This window comes from Apus apus, chromosome 5 (assembly GCF_020740795.1).
Source record: "Apus apus isolate bApuApu2 chromosome 5, bApuApu2.pri.cur, whole genome shotgun sequence".
Taxonomy (NCBI): Eukaryota; Metazoa; Chordata; class Aves; order Apodiformes; family Apodidae; genus Apus; species Apus apus.
In genome coordinates, this window is record NC_067286.1 from 24388133 (window position 1) to 24408283 (window position 20151).

A 20151-nucleotide genomic window follows, 5' to 3' on the forward strand; every position below is an offset into this window, starting at 1 on the left:
CAGTTTTATGATGTGCTGAAGAATAAAGCCACAAACATGGAGATAAAGGGGAGCTGGGAGCAAGGAGGAAGCATGGGGAAGGAGGAAGAAAACAAAACAAAAACATGCTTCTTCTCTCCCCTACCTCCCACATTCCTTCCAAAATGTTCCTTGTGTCTCGTAGTTTACAAGCTGAGGGGAGGAAACAAAAGTATTTATATAACTTAATGTAAGAATTATTTTATTTTTAAACTCATCAAACTGGCGACAGTGACTGTAGAGCTTCTCAGAGCCCAGAATCCCCTCCTCATGAAGTCAGGTAGCTGGGGGCTGTTTATATAAAATACTGGGAATGGAAAATCCCTGTGCAGGTCTAATAGTATGAAAAGTGCTCAGCTAGGACAAGTCCTAACCTTGCAGTCAAGTCTTAAGGAATTATTTTCTAATGTGTGAAGGTTTTGGTTCCATTTACTTGTATGATTTTTTTTTTTCTCCCCTATTCCAAATCACCCACTCCCTGTTTCATGGGCTCCTAGGGAATGAGAAGGGACTATAGCTGAAGGAAGGAACATGAATTTCCTGGGCTACCACTGCCTAAAAACTTCCCATGTTAGGATGCAAGAAAAGTCTCAGCCGTCAAACCACCTGTGAATCCCTTGTGTCCTTTGTCTTATCTCTCATGGTCTCAGTCTCTGTGGGCAAATGTTAGCCCTGGAGCCATATTTTTTCAAGTCAGTCTCCTGGGGAGGGAGCTTGCTCTGTTCCTCTCAACAGAGCTAGTGGAGACACTGAGCATGGGGCAAAGTGAATGCATGCAAATCAGCATGTCGCTAGGCTGTGGAGTGCTCCACAGATTGGGTGTTGAGGACGAAGTCCAGGCCTCTGCTTCCATTTGGTTTCTGGCAGTTTGATGTTTACTTGGTGTCCTTCATGTACTTCAACTTTTACTTGTCCATCGTTGGCATGTCCTGCCCTTCCCTGTCAACTCCCTTCCCCAGGAGATCTCATTGTACAGTGCCCATTCTTGTTCTCTCTCTCTGTGTTTGGATGTACTGCTCTGTGTAACTCAGTGGGTCTCCCTCTTTCTGGTTTGTTTTTTTTCTAGATTCCTGCCGTTTGTTCATCGTTGTGCCTAAAGCATGTCGATGTGGCGTTCAAGTACATCGTCCAAATCCTTGTCTCTTCAGCTTCTCTGATGCTTGAACTCTCACCTTTGACCTTGTGTTGACCTTTGATGCTGATGTGTATTTTTATTATGTTTGTTTCTTTCTTTTTTTCTTTTTTTTTTTTGTGCTGCCAAATTGGTTTTGCTAGAAAGACTGCTGAAGGGGAATATTTAAACTTGCATTTGAATATAAAAGAATTTCTATTTTTCTAGACCTTCGTAAGATAACCACTTGATTTTGTGAATCTGATTCTTTGTAATTGTCTTCAGAGCAGCCTTGCTAGCATACCTTGTGGAGTATTTGTATTTCTGTGAACATACAGCCAATCACTTTCTAGGCTTAGTTTTTTCTGTGTGCTTAGTTTTAAAAACACAGTTTTGAAGAAAAAGTCAGTTATATGGTGTGACTCAATCTTTCAGGAGACTTCCTTGTCACATTTTGCTGATCTGGTTTCTGTGCTTGAGGAGACAGCATGTGTTTTCATGAGTTCAAACTTGTGACTTGAGTGGCATCAACAGAAAACACTTGAACTACATTTTCTTCTGATTGTAGCTACATTTTTGCCCTGGCATTTATTGATTTTTTTAATTATTATTTTTATTTTTTCTTCTGCTTCCCTGTGTGATTATCAGTCTGCAGTGAAAATTTGATCAAAGCTAATGTTGTATTTTGTTAAGCCCCAGCATGCTTGTTTTTTTTGTAACTACAATCTCCTCAGCAAAATGTGATGTTTTTGTTTTAATCTTTCAAACTAAAATAGTGCCCAGAAATGTTCTGCATGTTTCCTGCTGTTTTCTTCACACCCTCGTATATATCACCTTCACCTCTCTGTTTTCTATAGTTTGTGCAAAAACTGAGCAATTTAATGGGTTTCAAAGGTATCCTTTAAATTGGTGATTTTGGTATGACAAATATCTGATCAGAAGCCACCCTGAGGGCATCTACCTGTGCACTTAGACTGTCTGCCTGACAGAGCACCTGGACCTTGTTCCATCTCCAGTGCTGTCAGAGGCTCCCAGGGCACTTGGTTGCGCTGTTCCTGTAGTGGAAGAGTTGGTTGAAAGGGATAGCTGGGGAACAGGGAGGTGGGAACTTCACAGTGTTTCTGCTTCCAAAGTTATCTGAAGCTAGGGCTCCTTTGAAACACTCTTTGTGAGCCTTTTGTACAATCCAGGGCACATTTTTGTGAAGTCCAGCCCCAGTTTGATACCATCAGTCAGACCTTGGTGGCAGGATCCTGGAAGGATCTAGGTTAGCTCTTGAAATAAAGTGTTTGAAGTATCCCAGAGAAAGCATTTGTAAACCTGGTCCTGCAGCTGCTGGCTCTTTTCCCAAGTTACAAGCACAATACAACAGCCTGTGAAGCTGTTATGTGAACAGGGTACCATCCCCAGCTCTCTTCTCAAGGGCCTTAGCTGGGGAATCTCTACGGAGATTTTTTAGTTTTTGTTTAGTTTTTAATTGGGTAATGAGCCAGTTTTTCTGGCTTGCAGGATTAACTAGAACAGGTTACTGCTTTCTGGGTAGCAGGCTTCCCCATACCCTACATACCATCTGCACAGGTAGAAACTGGGATGTAGCTTCTAGATGAAAGCACCTGAAGAGTGTGTGCTGTGATGAAGTTTAAGTCAGAAGGAGAAGCAAGCTAGTGTAGGTATCATAACAGTAGAAAATAATGTGAAATTAAATCCCAGGAGAAGGGTTTTTGCTGAGAATGCAAATAGTGTTTAATCGGGATAATGCAAAGATAAAAAAGGGTTTTTTCCTGTCCTACTCTTGAGTTGGCTGAGGATACTATATTCTCAAGAGATACTGGCTGGACTTTTGCAGACAGACCTTAGTCTGCTTGTGAGACAGAACATACTTGGATATGGTTCATATACCTGGGAGTGAAGCATGAGGCTGGATGAAAAAAGGATAGAGGCCTGTTTCTTGGGGAGGTAGGGTTGTGGGCTGGCTGCTGTTAGTCCCACAGTCTGAATGCACAGGGCTGTGTGTCAGTGGGGGGCACCCCTACCCTGCGGGGTATGGAGCAACTGCCAAGCCGTTTCTGCACATGCGCGTTTGGTTCCGTAAGGAACTTCAGGGAAACCTGTGGAAAAATATCTGAAGAAAACCAAAATGCCAAACTTTGGATGTTTCTTTCCTTTCCTCTTTCCTTTTCTTCCTTTGGTTGTTTTAATTGTTCTGTGGTGGTTTTAATGGATTTGAGACAGTGGAGCAGCAGCTGCCTTTCTGAATTTTGGCTGCTTTTTGTGAATAATTTAAAAAGAAAATTTACATTTTGGAGACAAACCTGTGGGCTTTTTTATTGGTACAAACATTGTATTTAACACTAGGGGTTTTGTACAGTTTTTTGCCTTTTCTACTAGAAAACAATGTAAAGTGATTCACAATGTGATGAGAAAACAAATTGCCACTCTGACCAAATGTAGAGTCTGTTCTGCAGTAATGGGATTTAATCAACTCGAAGTCGTGGTTCAGTCGTAGAAATGCTTTTCTTTACCTTGTTTGAGCTGTTTGTTTTTTTTCTTGTTTTGATTTGCAAAACAAAATGTCTTTTTGTGTGAAATTGTGTTGTACTCTGTAGAGATTACAGATTTTACTTTAATGGTTTAAAAAGCAGAGGAGCACAAGTTGCTTTTCTGATCTGATCGCAGAGTTTGTGTAGTGGATTTAAAAATGAAAAGATTTGTTACAAGTTTGAAACGAGCGAGTATGTGTTAAAGGAATTTTCTTCCTTTTGTGTGTGTGTGTGTTTTTTTTTTTCTCCTTTTTGTCCCAGAGGGCAACTTAAAGCTGTTTTAATTGCACAGACACACCGACAATAAGTCATTTTGTATATGCCAAGTGTGGTACCTTCCTTTGTTTATTTGCTATTAAACTGTTTGAGAAGAGTCATTGTGTGTTGTATTTGTGTCTTAAACTTGAGGTTCTTTTTGGGTCTAAGTGTGGGATGGTAAAGAGACAGATCAAAAGACTATCTTTCCATTTCTTAGCTGTGAGCCAAAAATTTGTGGCCCAATACCGCTTGTTCTGAATGTATAATATAGCCTTTGTTTTTTAGCTCTATGCAGGTGAACTACTTTGAGTAGAAATGGAAAAGGTTTTTTGGTTGTTTAGCCTCCATTTTGTATAATTTGGTAGTCAGGTCCCCTCTAGACATTAGATACAGAGGAGCTGACAATCTTGGATAACGCAAATATGACACCCTGCAGGGTTAGATGTGGGCATATCCAGCCTCACAGAACTGGTGCTGTGTGTGGCCACTAGCCTGCTCATGCACTTTGCTTCCTGGTGCTTTAGGGGCTTAATAACTTTGGAGTAACACTAGACTTCAACTATATGGCAACAGCACATGTGCAAGGTAGTGTGGGGGACTTGACAGGCACCAGCTCATACTGCTCCTATGAGCCCCATTCCTGCCACTGCTCCCTCACCCCTTCCAGGAACACAGCCTAGCTCACTGAACCTGTCCTGGTTCTGTAGCATGAAGGTATCTGCAGTCCCCAGTGCTCCTGGTCCCGGAAATACAACACAGGGAAAAAATCAAATGGGTTGGGATTACTTACTAACTGAGGTTTAGTGATAAGTGCAAGTTACCTGCTTTCCATCTAGAACTAAGATATGTTAAAAATTTAAGATAAAAATAGTTGTAAAATTACATATATTTTTTGTGTGGGCAAAGCATAATTAATCTAGAAGCTTGCCACAAGTTTGACATTAATATTACCTCTCTCAGAAGGAAAATACCACAATGGCCATGACTTCACATTTCTGAAAGCTCCTAAAATTCAGTGGAGTTACTCCTTCCTTCTGCCATCTTGCATCTCAGAGACTTGCAAGCTTTTTCAGGACAGTTATGTTTCTCCTCCATGTCCTTTTCCTCTGTTATCTGACATACTCTGTTTCACCCCATTACTTCCTCCATGCCTGTAAATCTGAGAGCACTTTGCAAGCATCAGGATTCAGTGCTGCATTCCTCTCCCAGCAGCGCAGCAATTGCCAAGTGAGGCACTGAGCCACCTGTTGCAGAGTATGCTGGGATCCCTGCAGCTAATTTGCAGCTGTTGAGAAGGGAGGCTGGAGAGATTGCAGTTCAGATATGTCTGAAGTGAAAGATGGAGAGAAACAATTGAATCAGAACAAGGGTTTGTTTAGGTGGGAGGGAAGATTCCTGCTTGTGCAAAAAGCTGGCTAGCCTCATCTTGTGCAATCAAAGCTCTGTCAGTTGCATCCTACAGAACTGGTACTAGATCCCTCTGGGTAGGTGGCTTTTCTATTTTTTTAAGGTTTTTTCTTTAATTTAAAAGGCCACCACCAGTAAGTAGGCAAGTAAACTACAAATAAGAGCCAGTGTATTAATCTCTGAAATTCATCAGCATTTCACATGAGTTGTTGTATTTATCAACATCAATAGGAAATATACAAACCTATAGATTAAGTCCTGATGTTGAATGTTTCAGGAGAAATTGTATTCCTCTCACATCCACCTCCACCTTTCACTACTTGTTTTGACTCCAGTCTCCAGTCTTCCTGACTTTACCAGCCATGTTCTGCTGTCTTCATTATGGCCAGGAGTCACGAGGGATACATTATGAAAAGCAATGGGGAGGAAGACAAGCAGCTCAGTGTTGTCACTCTGAAGAAGTGACTGCATGATTAGCTCCACTGCATGACAGGTGAGATTCCCTGATTTGGTGTTTCCATGCACTTTGCAGGCTTACTTATTTGCAGTTCCTGAGAAGAAACTGAAGCAATTTTGGGCTGCAAACTGATGATCACTCTGCAATTATTTTCTCAAAGCAGCAGAGACAGTCAGTGTCTTGGTGATCCTACCCATTTACCCCTTTTTATTTAGACAGCTGTGTTGGGCTCAGAGTCATATGTTCTGTATCAGAGTATGTTTCTTTTTTTTGAAAATGACCAATTTGAGCTTGATGGTTCTAGCTTCTATTTTACTGGGGTAGTTTTTATCTCAATAGGTGAATGAGTTGATTCTTAAGAGATTAAGCACTGTTTCATAGATCTCAAAACTGAGGAAGTGCAGTGTGATCAACAAAATGCAGAACAGATCACTTCTCTCCTATTAGATGCGTCTTGTCAGACTACAAGGCAATCTTTTCTCACTTTGCCTATTCTTTATGGGGTATGAGACTGAATATTGAGGGGAGCAGTGCTTTGGTGAAATGGTCCAAAAGCATCAGGATGAGTTTGAGTTACAGGCAAGCTACTTGTGGAGGTTGAATTTTGCAAGCTAGTCTGCTCCAGCAATGAATGATATTATTTTTATTTTCCCCCTTTTTGAGTCCTGTCTTGATTATTTAATGGTTGCTGACTCTGGCCTCCAACTTCTCCAAGTCCAGAAATCTGACAGCCTCACCATTATCAGTGCATTCCATGGGGACTGGTTTTCTGCATCTTCTGTTCATCCCACCACCCACCTCCAGTCCAGTTCCATATGTGACCTAGTGCAAGGAGGAGAGACTTTTTAAAATTCAGAATCAGATTTTTATGGAAGCCCTGCAGTCTCTACCTAGATAATTTTATCTGTGCTGCTGAAGTGATTTTTTGCACATTAACCAGCTGTGCCTCAGTGCTACTTCTCTTCAGCCTTCTGTAGATTTTTTCACGGTTTCTGCTTCCAAAGTTTCAGAGTACAGAATCTCTGCTGAAACATCATCTACCACATTGCAGTTCTAAAACACACTGCTAAATTAAATAACGCAAATATCACAGAGTATATAAGCTTCCAAAAGAAAATTGATCTGATTGTAGTAAGACTTCTCTACCATTTAAAATGCTTCTATTTTTTAAATAAATTCCTGAGGAAAAAGGTATGGATGGCATATCTTCAGATCATGACTGCTACGATGTAAAGCCTCTGGCTAGACTGTGATTCCTTATTCTTTTGTGTCCTGCTTTCCTTAGGGATATTACCTTAGGAAGGCTTCCTTGGGTTTGTGTTTCCTTAGATGTGACATGGGCCAGGATGGTCCAGCTGGTGGCCTGTGAGATGATTCTGTTGGTATTTAGCTTTGCTTGGGGAAGAGCTGCCACCATATTCACACAGAAGCAGGGAAGCAGCTGGAGACATGTCTGGGTCTGTATGTGGGTCTGCTTTTAAAACTCTGAATTGCTATTTCTTCTCTTTGGCCTACAAAAGGATCCCAAAACAGGTGTCTGGGGCTTCTGCATCTGAAAAACATTAGATGTCCCTGAGGCATTCCCCCTGCCCCAAGTTTGGTATCACTTCATAAGAAGAGCAGTAAATCTACAGATAACCAAGCCTGGGTTAATTAAACATGCGGCACATCAAGAGGGTATGACTCCTAGAGGAACCAGTCAACCTTCTACTCTTTCAAAGGTGTCTGGGAGTCAAAGCTATCTTCTAATGGGGCTAACAATCCTCATAGGCAATCAGAAGGTGCAGAAATCTGTTGTTTTGGGTCATTACTGTCATTCCTCATAAAATATCAGCAAGTTCTGGATGCAGAACTAGCCATGCCTTTGACAGCTGTTGGTAACTCTTGGAGGACTGTCACAGGTATCCAATGACAGTGAGCAACAGTCCATCATGGACAGAGGTTTTCAGGATGGTTAGCTTCTTGTCCATGATATTATAAGTCGGTGCCATATTTGCAGCAAATCTATGACAGACCTGACCTTTGTCCAGAGAAATTTCCATATTGCCATCAGGTCCATGAAAGAGAGGCCGAATTTTGTACCTTGCAAAGTATCAGGCACACGGTTGCAAATGTAATAGTGCAGATGCGTACATGCCCTCTAGTTCATACCTGGCTTTTTAAGGCATGTGTTGTTCCTAAAGCTGCTCACTATCCTGGCAGAGGCTGCTGCCTCCTAGGCTAGCCCACCACCACCACTGCTTGTAAAAGGGGATGTCCAGAGAGAGAAGAAAGAGACAATGGAGGCATCCCTGTGACTGTAGCCAGTTGTCTCTCCCAGGGGTATTTATAAGCTGCATACTGGTGGGCAGGGGTGGGCAGCTGGCTAGCTGTGACCTTGGGAGCTGTGGAGCCTGACTAGCATTCCTGGAGCCACGTGAGCTGGACTGGCAGGCACAGCTGTAGCCAATGCGGGGGAGACCAGTGCTGGCTGCTCAGATTGAGTTTCACTCCTGTTGCTTCAGGTTTTTCTCTTTCTGTTGTGCTTTTCTCTTTGCTTACGGGACTGGACAGGCGAGTGCACTGACGGTGTCCTAGCGAGCAAGATGTTTGCCTAGTGGATTTGGGATTCTGCGCCTTCAGTGCTGAGCAACCACGTCCTGCCATTGCCTACCACAGCTTCAGCCCCCTGACATGCCTGGGCTTTTACAGCTCCAAGCCTTCTGAGCACACAACCCGCCCTCCTATTAGGGCATTTTACGTTGTGTTCTCTTCTATGTACTTCCTTTTTGCCGTCCTTAGAGGTTGGTGTATGAGGCTTTTTAATGCATGGGAGATGGGTCAGGACCAGACAAAGCAACAGATAGAGAAAGGACTGCATCTTTACCAGTCTAATCAGACTGAAAAGGCCCTGCAAGTCTGGATGAGGGTCTTGGAGAAGTCTGCGGATCCTGCTGGCAGGTTTCGGGTTTTGGGTTGCCTCATCACTGCTCATGCAGAGATGGGCAGATACAAAGATATGCTGAAGGTAAGGCAAACTGGAGATGAATGCATGCCATCGTGTTGCACCCATTACAGGGAGTGCCTGGAGATCAGAATGTGAAAATGGGGGGGTTTATCTTGTATGTAGTAGAACATGACAGCTATTGATGCATATTGTGGGCTGCCCTAATCACTGTGTTGACCAATAGCTCCAGCCTGCGACATACACAGAGTACTACTTTCCAGTGGGTCTGGTCCCTCAGCATTCCCAGGTTATTGAGGTTCTCCAGTTAATCATGAAGGCCTTTCACACAGGCACACCATGTTCCTGGATTTCAGAAAAAGGTGTGAAAACATTGTTGCTCCACTTAAAACTGGTTAATAGTGTGTATGTCAGTGTAAAATGAGATCTTCAGGTGGATTCTGTAGAATAAGCAACAGTCTTGTGGAGACATCTCTTATCTTGTTGCTCACCTGCTGTTTGATATCCATAGATCTTACATTGGATTTTATTACAATTATTTGTTTGCAGGGGGGCGGAATAAGAGGGGGAAAGAGGATGCTTTTTTGGCAGGGGGACTGAGAGATGTTCCAGTAGAGGTCTAACCATTGAGGTCAGAGAGGGTATCCCAGTTGTCAGGATGCCATAAAAGAAGGATATGGGGCTTAATGGAAGTAGTGGTAAAAAGAAGCTGAAGTTATGTTTCAAGACCATAAGGATAAATGTGTTTGATTAAATGAACAAAAAGATGACGTGAGTCTCAGAAGTAACAGGATGCATATAGAGAGCAACAGGCAGTGTTTGGGAGGGTGACTCAGGAATCTGGAAGACAAGGCAAAAGGATGTTGTAATAGTCTTAAGAAACTATCCCAGCTTGAAATAGGGTCTTGCTAAAGCGCCTTGATATTCTTGTCCTGATGCTTTTGGTTATCTCCTATGAGACTGCAATCATCCAGCGTTTAGCATGCAATGTGAAGGGCTGCCCACATCTCATGGAAAAGTTTTCAGTAGCTCTTCAGAATGGGGAGAGGGGCAGGAAGCACATCTCGCTAGTAAACCCATGCACGTATCAAAGCTCTGCCTTACAACCAAACACTTAGAATGAAGAAGAGGGATATTAATGTACTTGGAAAACTTTTGAAGAAAACCAGTTCTGTTAAGTGATGTGGAATTAGGTGGTGGCTGAAACAACAGGCTGATAGGAAAGAAAGAAGCAATAAAGGTAAGATGTACCTACCTGAAGGAAATATTGAAGGCTTCATGGAAAACAAGAAACAGGCAAAGGAGTGGATTCTGTATACCTGAACCTTAATTTGTTACCTGAGAAAAGAACAGGAACTGGGATCAGAGTAGGCAAATTTTAGTTCTTTCCAGTATTAGGAAGAAAAAATGGCTTAAGTCAAACTGAAGATTATACACCATGAGTGATCAAAGATGAAGGAAGGAGAATTTTAGCAATAAACCACTGGGAGAGGAAATAACAGGAGTGATTTAAGAAAGGTTATGATGCTTAACCTCTTCTGGAGAGAAAAATTACTTCACACCAAGGAAAGAGGCTGTGGCAATCAGGAAATAATGAAGAACTTGTACAAAGGTAAGGGAAGGGGAAGCATGAGCTAATGCACATTACTGGGTCCACACAGCAGCTTTCCTAAAGTGCTGAGAACATATATACCCAACTATACAGGTAATCAACTTACAGGGCTTTGTTCTGTTGGAATTTTTTGTTTGTTTTTTTTTCTTGTTTGTTTTTTATTATTTATTTATTTTGTGGAGAATGTAAGATGTCCTAGTAGCTTACATTATTACATGTTGCCATGATATGAAAAGGAAGCAGTTGCTGCTCTTGGGAATTGTTTTCCATAAATTGAACTGCTAACCTCCAATTTAAACACATTCAGAGAAAATGGTTACATGTTTAGTTTATCATCACAAATCACAGAAAGTAGTCCCTGCTCCTAAGAGTTTGCAGTCTAAAAGAAACACTTCAAGAGAACTGTATGCAATGAATTCTGAAGGTTATAGAACAAAAACTGTCAAGACTGCAATTTGTTAGTATAAAACTGATGAAAGAAGTAGCTTGCTTTCTTTCTGTTATTAATAGAGTACTTTAATATCTTAAGATTGTTTCAGAGAAAGTGGCATAGTTTAAACTGAGTGAAAGAAAACTATGCTGCATTGTGTCAGATGTTTCCTGTTTCACCTGCTTCTCTTCAGGGCCATGTAACAGCTTTTTTTCCACTAACTGCCAGCCTGGTTCATCTCCATTGCCCCAGAGGCTGTGTGGAGACAGGGAGAGGTTTCTTCAGACTGTTTGTAGGCCTTTTAAACCAGTGGATAACTGCTCAATATATATGGTGCTTCTCAGTCTGTGCTGCTGGACTTCTCTGCCCTGCTTAGAGTTGAGCCATTTCCCCAGTGCAGCATGATCCTCTGTGGGTGTTTGAGCTATATTTAAATAAACGACACACTTTTATAAACACCGTCTTTTCTACTTAAAGTTTGCAGTGGTACAGATTGACACAGCACGGGAACTGGAAGACCCGGATTACCTTACAGAGAGCTACCTAAACCTGGCTCGCAGCAATGAGAAACTCTGTGAATTCCAGAAAACAATCTCTTATTGTAAGACATGCTTGAACATGCAGGGTACCTCTGTGAGCCTGCAGCTGAACGGCCAGGTGAGCCTCAGCATGGGCAATGCCTTCTTGGGCCTCAGCATTTTCCAGAAGGCTTTGGAGTGCTTTGAGAAAGCTCTACGCTACGCACACAACAACGATGACAAGATGCTGGAGTGTCGAGTCTGCTGCAGCCTCGGGAACTTCTATGCCCAGATAAAGGTGCTGTAACCTAAGGGATGGAAGGGGGATGGTCTCCTTAGGGATTCAGGAAAGAATGTCAATGTTGTGAATTTCAGCTTACTTCTTTGGTACAGGAAGTGAAGTACTGAGAGGGCATTTTAAGCTAAAACCTCTTCTCTGTAAAATCATCAAGTACTCTCACTCACAGTGAGGATGGATTAGTATAATGTTTACATAGCACAGCAGAAGCAGCTGTGAATATGCCTGTGTGCTGAAAAGATCAACCTTAGCTTCAAAGAAGATCATATCAGAGGAGATACTGTCAGCACACAGGGCTGACAGCCAGAACTCATGGATTCTCTGTCTACTTCTACCACTATCTCAGGCAAATCGCTGTTTATATGAGCAAAGCCAGGCAGGAACTGAGGATGGGGGTGATTTGGCCAGTTCCAACTTTTATTACAAACAGCAACAAATAGATTTTCTTCACAAAGTCTTGATTTTTGTCACTAACAGAAGACTCACTGACTGAAGTGTTGAAAACTCTCGGCAAACTTCCCTCATACCAAAAATAAATACAAGAGCACTGTAGTTGATACGTTTAAGGTATGTAATAAGAAAGGAGAAAGGAAATTTTTAAAAACTTGTGGTTTCATTCACGCATCTTAGAGAATTAAAACATTTGAGGACTTCATCATTTCTGCAGTCTCATGTAAGTTACTTGTGAACGGCTTTAGATACCTAGATAATAGTTTTACATAATTATTGTAAAATAATATTTCTAAAACTTTCAATGCAGAATGATGCTTTAAAAATATTTTGTATTATTACTCATTGTGGATTCAGTGAGGCCATGTTTTTTTTGTTCCTGCTGCCTGCAATGATGAATAACCAGCCTCTTAGAGATTCTGACTCACTATATGGAGAACGTGAGGGCTCCATGTAGATATTGAAAGCAGAGAGAATGTAAGTGCAGAGAAAATTTTCAGCCTTTAGTTAGAGAGGCGGGGAAATGGTTCCTGCAGAGTGAAGCTGGTAGCATACTAGAAAAAAATTAATTTGTTGTGCCCCAGTGTTCTGAACCCAGAGAGTAATATGAATTCAGTATATTGCAATTCTACCTTCCACAGTTTGTTTTCCAGTGAAAACAACTACTGAAATAGGGCATGTAGAAAAGGAAACAGAGCATGTGGAAAGCTGTACAGAAATCTGCTAGCTGTTGCAGTGTTAGTAAACTAAATGGTTGGAGGTTTTTCCTTTTCTTTTTGCTTTATTTTTGGTGTAACTGCTCTCTTTCTGCTTGTTTGCCTTACAGGACTATGAGAAAGCCTTGTTCTTCCCATGTAAAGCAGCTGAGCTGGTGAATGATTATGGGAAGAGTTGGAGCTTGAAGTACCGTGCAATGAGCCAGTACCACATGGCCGTGGCGTATCAGAAGCTGGGGCGCTTGGCAGATGCTATGGACTGCTGTGAGGTACAGGGTGCAGGCAGATGCTATGGACTGCTGTGAGGTACAGGGTGCAGGCAGATGCTATGGACTGCTTTGAGGTACAGGGTGCAGGCAGATGCTATGGACTGTTGGAGGTCTCTGCAAGGGGATCTTGCCTACAGAATTGGGAGAGAGATACCATGGCATTCACACTTGACTCTAGATGTTCCTGCTGCCCCCCAATCTTAGAGCTGTGGTTTCAGGAGCCCAGGGGGCTCAGAAATTTGGCCTTGGTTTGGGAACATGTGAACAACAATCTACTTGCCTTAAAAAGATTGTGCCATTTCTTTAGAGCTAACCTTTCAGGGGCTGAAGTGCACAGTCCCAACCCTGCTCTTTTGAACCAGGACAAAGTTTTTTAACTGACCAAAGACAATTTCTTTCAGGAGTCCATGAAGATTGCCCTGCAGCATGGTGACCGGCCTCTGCAGGCGCTGTGTCTGCTGTGCTTTGCAGATATCCATCGCAGTCGCAAAGACACGCAGGTATGGCTCTTTTCTGCCATAACTACAGAGGGGCTGGCAAGACAGTGTGAAAAGCAGTCCAGAGCAAAACATGTGAATTCCTTCCTACTTCTGCAGACAGCCTTTCCTCGGTACGATTCCTCCATGAGCATCATGACAGAGATTGGCAACCGCCTGGGCCTGATCCAGGTGCTGCTGGGAGTGACTAAGTGCTGGATGATCCAGAAGGAGCTGGACAAGGTCAGTTACAAAGTTGTTTCTACAGAAATTTGTTAAACGAGATTACAGCATGCAGTCTTTTTCTGAACCACATGCCTTTCAAAGTGCAGTAGAGGCAGGTACCCCATGGTTCTGCCAACAGGGCCTGTTGTTTGTATAGTTGCATTTCTCTGAATGGTCCTTCTTGGCCAGGAATTTGTTACTAACCGTATGAACATTCATTCTGAGTCAGACTCCTAACTTACAGAATTGTCTTAGTCAATCCTGATGACTTCAAATACTGCACTGAGAAACCAGCACTGAGGGAAGGAAGCCTACTCCTGCTGTTGTAGGCAATCAGTTTATGCTCTGAAATAGATTCCACTGCATACTTTTTAGCTATGAGACCAAGCCTGTTGATGTGACAGTGATGATGATTAGACAGCTCTTCAGCTCCACCATGTGCTGCGCATACAAACACAGCATCAAATTCCTAGAGAAACTTTGAAGGTATATAAACTGTGATGTGAAACAGAGAGATGAGAGCAGAGCATCATTTGGGCATAAGCAACTGGTCAATATAATACAAGGGGGTGATATTAGTTACTTAGAAAATGCTTAGGCAGTATATATGTGTTAAAATGCAGATTACACTAGATGCAGCAAATAGCAGTACAGGAACATTACTGGGCTGCAGAATGAGATGGTTAAAGGTTAGCCTTGAACTAGTGCTGAACCTGGAATGCCTGCACATGAGGATGCTGTTTTGGGTGTTGATACAGTGAAGATTCACTCTTACCACTCATGTGAGATACAAAGAATTTTAGCTCAAACAAAGCATGTCAGATATTAGGAAATCAAGTATGTGTCTGTCAGAAAAGACAAGTTCAGGGTGCTATCAGCATCTGAGTTGCCTACAGCAGGGTGAGATACACTTTGCAATCTCTGTAAGTTTGCAGTGGAAGAAGAAACTGTGGACTTAAAAACTTTGCTCAGTGTAATCCCCTCCCAGCCTCATATTCAGACAGATGGGACAGGATACAGCTGGTCGGCCTCTACATAAGAGAATATTCAGAGCACTCATCACATTCCTACATCCGCTGACCTCACCTCCAGCCATTGCCACCCTCTGATATCATAAGCAGCTCTCGCCTATGAGAGCCTGGTGAGGGCTTTGCACAGAGGTCTAATCTCACCAAAACCCTCAAAAGAAGAGAATGAACACATGAATCTTGTAGTCTGCCCAAGCCATTAAGAGGGAAGTCTGCCCAGGTGGTCAGAGAGACCTTAAGCCCATTGCCCCAGATGTGACCTCCTCACAGCCCTGAATACTCATTCAAGCCTGTTCCTCAGCTTCCCTGCCCCAGTTTCCATTTCTCATGTCACTCATCCCAATATCAGTTATTTAATGAAGCCGCTTGCTAATTTTTCACTTGCAGATATCCTGCTCTTGTTGTAGGTTCTTCTGTCTTCCTGATCTCCTTAGCTAGTTAGGCCATTTCCTTTCATTTGCATGTAGTCAATACTATTGCAGATCCTCCCAGGCTGCTGTCACAACCTGCTTGCCCACACACTTGTGCAGGCTCCTATTCTTGCCAAAGGCTCTTGTGGACTTCTCAGCATCTCTTTCCCCCACCCTACGTGCTTCACTTTGATTCCTAGTCCCAGTCATTAATTTCAGGGTTGTCCAATACATAGTCACTCTTCCTAGGCACAGCTCTCAGTTATTTCTACCTACTAGCCTTCAGTTCCTGCTTCATAGAATCATAGAACCGTTCAGGTTGGAAAAGACCCTTGGGATCACCGAATCCAACCATCATCCCTGCTCTACAAAGTTTTCCCCTTAACCACCTCCACCAACACCACATCCAAACGACCCTTAAACACATCCAGGGATGGTGACTCAACCACCTCCCTGGGCAGCCTATTCCAGTATCTAACCACTCTTTCTGTGAAAAAAAATTTGTCCTAATGTCCAGTCTAAACCTCCCCTGTTGCAGCTTGAAGCCATTCCCTCTTGTTCTGTCGCTAATTACCTGTGAAAAGAGACCAGCACCAACCTCTCTACAATGACCTTTCAGGTAGTTGTAGAGACTGATGAGGTCTCCCCTCAGCCTCCTCTTTCTCAAACTAAACATTCCCAGCTCCTTCAAGCATTCTTCATAAGATTTATTCCCTAGGCCCTTCACTAGCTTCGTTGTCCTCCTCTGTACTCACTCCAGCACGTCGATATCTCTCTTGAATTGAGGTGCCCAAAACTGGACACAACACTCCAGGTGTGGCCTCACCCGTGCTGAGTACAGGGGGACAATCACCTCTCTGCTTCTGCTGGTCACACTATTTCTAAAACAAGCCAGGATGCCATTGGCTTTCTTGGCCACCTGGGCACACTGCTGGCTCATATTCAGCTGCTTGTCAATTAGAACCCCCAGGTCATTTCCTGCCAGACACTTTCCAGCCACACTTCCCCAGGCCTGGAGCGTTGCCTGGGGTTGTTGTGGCCCAAGAGCAGGACCCGGCCCTTGGCCTTGTTGAAGCCCAGACCATTAACATTAGCCCAATGATCTGATCTATCCAAGTCTCCCCACAGAGCCTCCCTATCCTCATGCAGATCAACATTCCTGCCTAGCTTGGTGTCATCTGCAAACCTACTGATAATACACTCTATGTCCTTATCAAGATCATCAATAAAGATGTTAAACAGAAATGGTCTGAACACCGAGCCCTGAGGAACACCACTTGTGACTGGCCCCAGCTGGATTTGACTCCATTGACCACCACTCTTTGGGCCCGACTGTCCAGCCAGTGCTTGACCCAACAGATTGTATGCTCATCCAGGCCATGAGCAGCCAGTTTTTTTTATGAGAGTTCTGAGGGGAACTGTGTCAAATGCTTTTTGGAGGTCCAGACAGACAATATCCACAGCTTTTCCCTTGTCCAGTAGCAGGGGCATCAGGTCATAGAAGCAGATCAGGTTCGTCAGGCAGGACCTTCCTTTCATAAACCCATGCTGACTGGGCCTGATCCCCTGGTTATCCTCTATATGTCTTCTAATAACATCCAAGATGATCTGCTCCATGACCTTCCCCGGTACCGAGGTCAGACTGACAGGTCTATATTTTCCCAGATCCTCCTTTCTGCTTTTCTTATAGATGGGTGTTACATTTCCTACCCTCCAGTCCATTGGGACCTCCCCAGTTAGCCAGGACTTCAGGTAAATCATGGAAAGTGGCCTGGCAACCACGTCTGCCAACTCTTTCAGCACCCTTGGATGTGACCCATCCAGTCCCACAGACCTGTGTGCATCTGACCACTTCCTCTTTAATTCTGATGACCTCATTCTGCATTCCCTCCCTGTCTCCTAGCTCATGTGGCTGGGCATCCATGAAACAGCTAGTTCCACTGCTAAAGACTGAGGCAAAGTAGGTGTTGAGCACCTCAGTCTTTTCCTCATCCTTTGTTACTAAGATTCCCTCTTCTTCAAGTTCCTTATCCTAGGCCATTGCTGCCACCACAGTTCTAATGCCATCTCCTCTACATTCAAAGTGCATTCTTTTATTCCACCCGGTCCTCTTCTCCTAGAATAGCAGTAATGCCAGATTATAGAGTAGAAATTTCATAATGTTCTTCCTGAAAAATACTGTATCATGAGAGAGACCTCTTCTTATCCTTGGACAAACCTGAAGCAGATCTCGATACTTCTGGAAAACAGTGTCACAGTTTGATCAGAACAGTAAGGAACCTTGTGGCATCTAGGGTGAAGTAGGGACTCATTTGATGTAACAGCTGCTGTGATAAATACTTTCCTTCAGATTGAAAAAGATGGATAGCAATACACTCCTACATCACACCATGTGTAAGTAGGATGAATTGGATACATAAACAGCAGGGAGAAAATGGAAGAGTGTGATGTGTTGGTAGTGCTGATCCCTTTCCTCCCCTCTAGTGCTACTGAAACTGGAGTTGCCCAAGAATTAGTGACCCTGTAGGGCACGACAGGGAGAAGACTCACTTTGCGTGTGCACCATGAATTTAAGTTGGTATTTTCTCTGCCTGGAAACACCAGCCTCTGCCAATAACATAACCCTACTTTGCAGGGTGTGGCTGCAGCAGAAATGCAGCTTTTGGATTATTTGTGGTCTTTCAGAACGAAGTTTTTCTTACAGATGAACTTTCAGGAGGGGAGGAAATCTGTCAGACACCTATCTCTGTCTCCAGAGTTTCAGGATGCTTTTTCATCCAAAATTTACTCTGTACCTCTATACCTCTTTCTTGTATGAATGCCCTAAGGGAATTATTAAAAATCTGGTTTTGATGTATCAGACTGAGAACTGATGATGCATGCTCTCCATCTACAGGCTTTGGAAAGCATTGAAAAGGCCCAGGAGCTGGCAGAGGGACTAGGGAACAAGGTAGGATCCTACAGCTTCTTTTGAGTCTGTAGTCTTCTGCTAGACAACTTAAGATGCCAAGCATTAAAGTATCCAGACTTGTTATTGCTTATTAATGTGTCTGTGTTAACGAGTTGGTGCTTGGGACTTGTTTTGTTACGAAGTGTTCAGCTGTGGGCAGTTGCACAGATGATCATCAGTGTGCAAATCTGAAGAGTGAGGGTGGAGTCACAGAGGGATAAACAAAGGGGAATGGTAAGCACTAAAAATGGGGTATGAAGCAACTGAAGAGCAAGAGTATAAGGGTCTCCTCCTGAAAAATATTATTGCCCTGAGCAGCAGCTGAACTATGTGCTGGCTGGAGACAAAGGGAAGTGAAAATACGGTGTGTATCACAGATAGGTCAGGAAAAACATCTTGATGAAAGACCTGCAGGGTGTCTCAAACTTGTCGTTCCCTTTTGTGATACAGAGAAGTAAAATTAATGGCAGGAAGGGCTGAGACACCAAACGTCCTTGTGACTGATCCTATCCCTTGGGCATCTGTGCTGATGTTTCTCTAGCTAGCTGATGGGGCTGTAGTGGTTTCCACTCTTCCTGTTACTGGTCTGTCTTCACCTTTTTGTTCACTTTTCTTATGTTTCTGCCCTTCATGTGCAGCTTGGCCTGCTGAAACTCCACTGCCTGTGTGAGAGGATCTATCGCACAAAGGGGCAGCAGCAAGAATTGCGTGACCATGTAGTGAAGTTCCATGAATGTGTGGAGGAGATGGAGCTGTACTGTGGCATGTGCGGAGAGTCCATTGGGGAGAAGAACAACCAGCTCCAGGCGCTGCCTTGCTCCCACTTCTTCCACTTAAAGTAATGAGCTGGAAGTCCTAAAGATCCTTGTCGTGACATCAGTAATAGGAAAGAGCTGTTCATGCCCAGAGCAGGGCAGTCGTATGCATGCTGTTCCCCAAGTCACTGTCCTGCTTACTTGTGCCCTGCAGGATCCCATTGCGGTGTTGTGAATCTCACAGCCCTGAAGGGTGAGATTTACCCGCAATATCCACCCTGCTCCTTCCTCTGTCCTCTAAATGATTGTTCAGTGATGTCCTCACCTTGTAGGTGCTTAGCTCAATTCACAGATTCTTATTTAATTCCTCTTGGGGAAAATCAGCCCTTGGCTCCCAGGGCCAGCTTGGATTTTTTTTTTTCCCCTGAAGGCCCCACTTTCTCTTCTCTGGAGGTGCGCTGAGGTGGAGCTGTTCAGTCTGTCGCGGTGCTACCGCCCTGAAGGGAGCTGGCTGTACCGCCCTCTCATTTTTAGAAGAAACACGAGTGTGAGAAAACACTTAGCTCAGAAAACAAAGCATTCAGAAGCACAGCCTCACAGTGACACCAAATCTAGGATCTAAGTACGGGCCCGCACCAGGTACCCCGGGAGCTGGGTGGATCTGTGGTTCAGAACCCCCCGCTGTGGAGGAGCTTGAAGCGCCTCCACGGAAGGGGTAGAAAAGAGGAGGCCTTTGCTTCTTGCCACGCTGTGAGAAGAGCAGGGGCGGGAGCGGGGGGAGCCCGGGGCCGCGGCGACCCCCAGACCAACCACCTCCTCCCTTCGCAGGTGCCTCCAGACCAACGGGACGCGGGGCTGCCCCAACTGCCGCCGCTTGTCGGTGAAGCCCGGCTACGTCTGACTGCCCGCGGGGCCGGGCCTCCAGCCGCCGGGACCGCGGGGCCCCCCGGGGCCCTCCCGGGGCCCTCCCGCCTCTGCGCTGGGCGGCCAAGCCCCCGGTCTCCCCTCCGCGCGGCCGCCTCGGGCGCGTCGCGGACCCGCTCCTCTGTACGGGGACTGACGGTAATAAACGCTACGGCCAGCAGAGCGCCCGCCTGCCTCCGCCCCCGGGCCCGGCCGCGGCCTCACGGCGGGGCCAGCCCCGCAGCGCCCGCCCCGCCCCGCCCCAAGATGGCGGCGCCGCCATCACTCAGCAGATTTGGCCGGTGACACGTGACTCCCCCCCCCGCGGCGGCAGGTCCGGCGGAGCCGGGGCCCGGGAGCCGCAGCGGGACCCCCG

General features: G+C 44.5%; 2 protein-coding genes across 19 annotated transcripts in view; both read left to right on the plus strand.

Moving 5' to 3' along the window:
* The window catches only part of CELF1 (CUGBP Elav-like family member 1), a 59373-nt gene extending 55327 nt beyond the window's left edge, over positions 1–4046 (plus strand). For all 18 annotated transcript variants that reach the window (XM_051621013.1, XM_051621014.1, XM_051621010.1 and 15 more), the window contains one exon: positions 1085–4046. The gene's annotated coding sequence lies outside the window, so the exon portion shown is untranslated. The remainder of the gene's footprint in view (positions 1–1084) is intronic.
* A 4270-nt stretch (positions 4047–8316) lies between these two features.
* RAPSN (receptor associated protein of the synapse) lies at positions 8317–19964 on the plus strand. Its single transcript, XM_051621027.1, has 8 exons — positions 8317–8798; positions 11255–11593; positions 12870–13028; positions 13430–13528; positions 13625–13747; positions 18064–18117; positions 18756–18955; positions 19701–19964. The coding sequence occupies exons 1-8, from the start codon at positions 8547–8549 to the stop codon at positions 19771–19773; spliced, it is 1299 nt and encodes a 432-aa protein (XP_051476987.1). The 5' UTR covers positions 8317–8546; the 3' UTR covers positions 19774–19964.
* Positions 19965–20151: the final 187 nt, after the last annotated feature.

What these genes read in the sequence shown, in the direction of transcription:
- RAPSN (XM_051621027.1), top strand. Translation starts at nt 8,547, where the DNA reads ATGTACTTCCTTTTTGCCGTCCTTAGAGGTTGGTGTATGAGGCTTTTT. An exon ending in ATGCTATGGACTGCTGTGAG is followed by an intron (nt 13,029 to 13,429) that starts GTACAGGGTGCA and finishes AATTTCTTTCAG; the next exon opens with GAGTCCATGAAGATTGCCCT. An exon ending in TCCAGAAGGAGCTGGACAAG is followed by an intron (nt 13,748 to 18,063) that starts GTCAGTTACAAA and finishes CTCCATCTACAG; the next exon opens with GCTTTGGAAAGCATTGAAAA.